Consider the following 5,379-nt stretch of genomic DNA (forward strand, 5'->3'; position numbering starts at 1 on the left):
AATCTTAGAAAGCCCCTGGTCCTGCTGGCGGAGACACTGTGAATGTAACGTATGAAGCTGCACCTTTAACCCACAAAGCATGACGACAGCGGGGAGACGCAAGCTGATGAAACCCCCACCTCCTTTACTCCTCGTGGACGCTTGTAATCTGTTCTGGTTTTATAAACACCAAGATAACCTCAGCTGCAATAAAATCTAACGAACACGACCAACGCGACATCTGCAAGCTTTACTGTTTTTATTGCGTTTGGCTCACAAAACACAGCTTTATGAAGCAAAAACAGAACCTTCAGGGTCAGTTTTTTTGTCCAGGGGAAGAAACGAACAAGTGAATAATGAATATATTTAAACCATTAAACACTGACAGCAACAATGTTTGGTGTTTAATGAGTAAAACCACATTATTAAAATATTGTTTGTTTTTTAAACTTACTGAGTATTTTACAAAAAAATAGACAAATTGTGTTTTCTGTGAAAATATAAAGATTTCTTGAAGCAGCTAACAGAGTTTTTAAAGCTAAAAAAAGAAGGACATTAGCTAAAAGACAGAAGTAGCAAAGCTAGCTAAAACCAGCAAAATGTTAGCTAAAAATAGAAAAAGTAAGTAAAATCTAAAGCAGCAAATGATTTGCTAAAAAAAGGCTARTTAAAAATCTAAAGAAAATCTAGCTTAATGTTAGCCAAATACTATAGCTTAAAGCTAAAATTACAAAAAGTCAAGCTAAGCAAATGTGTAGCTAAATATCGTAGAATGGTATCTAGAAGCTAAGAGCAGCAAAGGATTAGCTAAAGATCTAAAGGCTAGTTAAAATCAAAAGTAGCAAAAAGGTAGCTTAAAATTAGCTAAATGCTAACTAGAAGCTAAAATTAGAAATTGGCAAGCTGTAAATTAAAATAAGTGAAACAAAAGTAGCAAAACCCTAGCTAATGGTATCTAGATGCTAAAAGCAGCAAAAGTTTAGATAAAAGTAACAGGAGTAAACTAAAGTATCAAACTTCTATCTGAAAACTAACATCAACTGAATGATAAAAAGCTAAATATTATAAGAAGAAAAAGACAGAAAAGTAACATAAATCCAAAACTAAAGGAGTCCATCTTTCAGCAGAGGGTTACTGTAACATGCAGGATGCTGCAGCTTCTTTCATGGAAAATTCATGAAGGTGAGGTGATGGCCTGCTGAAATGTTCACAGGTGAGACTCAGCTGGTGCAGAAGAACAAAGATATCTGGATGGAAAAGTCATGTTGGGTCTCCAYTGGAGGGCAGCAGAGGGAATTTGGATTAAAATGGCTCAGAGACGCTGCTCAGGTCCACACAGGTGTTGCTTTACCAAAACTGAGAAAACTCTGCTAAAATTCACTTATCAAAGAGAGATGTCCATTAATACTGGTGTTTGTTTCTCTAAAAGCTTTAATAAATAAGAATGGTATTTTGATGTGAAATTTAAAAAGTAAATAAACTGGTTTTTTACATGCTTGCTTAATTATGTTGCTACTGTGTGACTTAAGGCCGAGACCTGGAAAGTGAAAAACCTCCTCAGGCAGCACAGCCCATTAATAGAGAGGGACCACAGTGTTAAGAAGGCTTTGCCCTTTGMGGCCGAAGCTCCGCCTCCTTATCATAAATAATTAATCAGCCCTGCATGCCTATTGGCTACTTTCTTTAATCTGACGGGCTGTCAAAATGCCTCGAGGAGATTGAAACACGAAACAGAGTGATTATCCTTTTACAATAAAAGCATCGAAATTATGGCAATGTTTTATCTTATTCTTAAATGTAACCTGATATTAGTCAGAATGATGCACTGATCCCCACAACTTTATGATTAACTCAGTATTTAACCAATGTACATGTTTTTATTACAAACGCTCTTTTTAAAAATCTACTAAATGACTAATAGCTTTCAGCTACAACTTCACTGATTTTAACTTTCATTTTAGCTTTTAGATACTATTTTGCTGGTTTAGCTAATACTTCGTTTTAGCTTTTTCACTGTTCTGCTCAATTGAGCGTTTGTTTAAAATTTTTCATTTTGCTTATTTTTTTCAACAAGTTCCAGAAATCATCGTTCATTTACACATATAATGTAGTTTTATTTTGAAAGGTCCAAGCGGATGTGACTTTCTTGTGCTCGTGCTAACTTTCTGGTGGAAGTTGGACAGCTTTAGTGCCTCAACTCACAACAAACCCTCTGAGGTTGAAGGCTGGCCCATCGCAGCCGCTTCTTCTCCTCCTCCGCTTGTTTTCTGGGAGTCCCTCCGTCCCGCTCCCACCCCCCGGTCTCTCCGCAGTCACGGCGGGAGTGGGTGTGTCGATCCGAGGCAGCAGTTGCTTGCTGCTTGTGCGCACTCTGAAAAACGAGGAAAAAAGTTGGTGATGAGTTTTGAGTGAGCGGCCCGCCTCGGAGCAGGCTAACAACACTCCAAGAATGGCAGTTTGGACTAGAGCGGATAAAAATGGTCAACTGGATCTTCTGCTCCGGGACCGCTGGATCCGAGTAGCCGCCGAGCTCACGCGAGAAACGCTGACTTTAACGGCCGAAGCGGAGGCAACCGGACAGGGGAGCAATCACTGGGACTACTCTTCGGCTGGCTTGCGAAATGGCATGTCGAACGGAAATGACCCGGGAGTGGGTTTGGGGAGCCCTGGTCGCAGTCCGTCGTTGGGTCAAGATCAACTTCAGAACCATGGAGTTAGGGGGCGAAGTAGCAGTCCAGGTCGAGGAGGCGTCAATCGGGGTCAGTACGATGGCAACTACGGTATGAACAGCTCTGGAAAGTACCCGATTAACGGCACAAACTCTGACTTCGGTAGCCCCGGTTCCAGCTACGGTAGTCCTGGGTCAAGCTTCGGGTCGAGGCAAGGCGACTTCCCCGTCAGCCTGGATGGCTCCTCCGAAGCTGTGCGGAAAGTCCGAGTAGTGAAACAGGAGTCTGGCGGGCTGGGGATCAGTATAAAGGGTGGGCGCGAGAACCGGATGCCCATCCTCATCTCCAAGATCTTTCCCGGGCTCGCCGCAGATCAGAGTCGGGCTCTCCGGGTGGGCGACGCGATCCTATCGGTAAACGGGAACGACCTCCGGGAGGCAACGCACGACATGGCGGTGCAGGCGCTTAAGAAGGCCGGGAAAGAAGTGACGCTGGAGGGTAAGTTGGCCAACGCGAGAGCGGGGATTTGAAAAGGCCGAGATTAGACTCCCGGAGTCTGATCTGACCACACACCCATGTGAGCTGAACTTTTTCTTATTATTCCAGAGGTGCTGGCATTAATTCCACTTCAGTAAGATATAAAAAGTATCAATATATGTATATTAGTGTTGAACATTTAAAATCATCTAACTAAAATATAAAGTTTCAAATCAAACTCAACAAATTACTATTTAGAAATATTATCAACTGGTTCCTTTTAATTTTTGTATCTCCCTCGACCAAAAGGCCGGTGATAGTGTTCTTTCTCTTTATTCCCCCCTTTCAAAGTGTGTTAGTGTCTGTTAGCAAAATATCTCACAAATTACTCCACTAAGTTTAATGAAACTAATCTAATAAACAGTATTTATTAGATGTACAACTAACTAACCTTTGGGGTCAACCTTATTCAAAATGGCTGTCACAGTCAGCTGAACTAAAAAGAAAACACAACAATTGCAAAAATTTAGTCAATTTTACATAGTAGATAGTGAGATTGTGTTTGGTGTGTTTTTACCTGCAACTGATCCCCATTACATATTCTGAACACAAAAATTGCACAAAATCTGCTTAAGATTTTGGAAATAACTTGCAGTTAACTCTGTCAGTTAGCAAAATATTTCATGAACTGCTTAATGCAGTGGTTCCCAAAGTTGGGGGTCGGACTCAGGACAGTGGGGTCCCGAAACATCAAGGTGAGGTCCTGAAAAGATTGTCTGAATTAATTACACTAAAAATTACAACTAACAACTATTTTTTGCTTTTGTTGTTACAAAAGAGTAAATTTAGTGTACCTAAAATGGACAAAAAGAGAGTAATAAATGTTGTTACTTTGCACCGTTTACTTGAAGTGAAAACAATGTTTATCGACCAACAACAGCTGTGGTCACAGGTCTCTGCTGCTGGTATTTTGTGGGTCAAAAGCTGAAAAGTTTGGGAACCACTGGCTTAATAAATCTTTTGGGAAATAATCATTAGCTCGGTATCTACAACCTATTAACTTTTGGAGTTTATCAATTGACATTAGAAACAAAACAGCTTTAGTTCTGCTGGTTTTATAGAAATTGTGTTAAAATGCGGTGATGTACATTCACAGCACATACTCCAAGAGTTACTCATTACATAAGAGCTTTTCTTAAACTTTTTCAAACAGCTGTTGAAATCATTCATGTTTGTCAGTTAGCAAGAACACTCATGTACCACTTTAATCTCTTAATAACTGATTAATTATTAGATGTACAACTGATTAACGTTTGGAGTTAAAGACGACYACCACAACTTATCCTCGTTAGTCGACAGAAAATGGCTAAACCTGGTCAATTTCTCATTTATTAAGCCTGGTGTGGTAGTAGCTGAGAGTCCTTTRCAACACATAGTYTGAGCGAGACACATTGTGATATCACAAGATCGTATGTGATGCAGTTTTCGAGGTTTGACCAAAAGAGCTACAACTCAATCATCTATCAACATAAGCTAATAAATGCGGCGGGTGATATGCATTTCTTTGGTGAATGCTGAGCTTTTTTTATTTGTTTATTTTTTTACAGAATGTTGTGATTCTGTTCAGTGTGTCTTTAACTTTCCAAACTCTCCGTTGTTTACCTAACACGCTAAAGGCAGAGACCTGGACGTAGCCTATCCTGTGTTGATCTATGACCAAAAGGGCTTAAATCAAATCAAGTGAACACAAAGCCTTTGATTAGTGTAAACAGGAACATAACCACAGATGTGGTCAGGGCTAGTTACATTACAGTTTGTACATTTGAAAGATTGRCTTGCTTAAGATAAGCAGCCACTGTAAACACAAACAAGATTTATTTTCATGTTTATCTACTTTTGATGTCCTTCGAGAGTAACAATAACAAAAAGATGTCTCTTTATTTTGAAATTATTTAAACAATTGCAGGTTATATAGRTTCCAAAGTACATTTCATGTCCATATGACATGAAGTAATCTATACAAAGAAAATGTTTTTGCAATATTATCTGTTATACATGTTGCAGGAGTCTGGAAAATAACTGCATTAATCATGTGAGTTTAGAGCAGTGTTTCCCAAAGTTGGGGTCGGGACCCAAATTGGGGTCCCGAAACATCAAGGTGGGGTCCTGAAAAGATTTTCTGAATTCCATTTTTGCCTTAGTTGTTAAAGGAGTGAGGTTAGTATATTTAAAATGGATAAATGTAGTATAAAAA

General features: G+C 39.5%; 1 protein-coding gene across 1 annotated transcript in view; it reads left to right on the top strand.

The window, feature by feature from the left end:
- The first annotated feature begins 2,116 nt into the window (after positions 1-2,116).
- sntb2 (syntrophin, beta 2) overlaps positions 2,117-5,379 on the top strand; it is a 22,491-nt gene continuing 19,228 nt past the window's right edge. Inside the window, exon 1 of the mRNA XM_014033724.1 lies at positions 2,117-3,146. Within this exon, the coding sequence (XP_013889178.1) occupies positions 2,429-3,146 (718 nt within the window). The 5' untranslated portion in view covers positions 2,117-2,428. The remainder of the gene's footprint in view (positions 3,147-5,379) is intronic.

This window comes from Austrofundulus limnaeus, unplaced genomic scaffold, assembly GCF_001266775.1.
Source record: "Austrofundulus limnaeus strain Quisiro unplaced genomic scaffold, Austrofundulus_limnaeus-1.0 Scaffold7, whole genome shotgun sequence".
Classification (NCBI taxonomy): domain Eukaryota; kingdom Metazoa; phylum Chordata; class Actinopteri; order Cyprinodontiformes; family Rivulidae; genus Austrofundulus; species Austrofundulus limnaeus.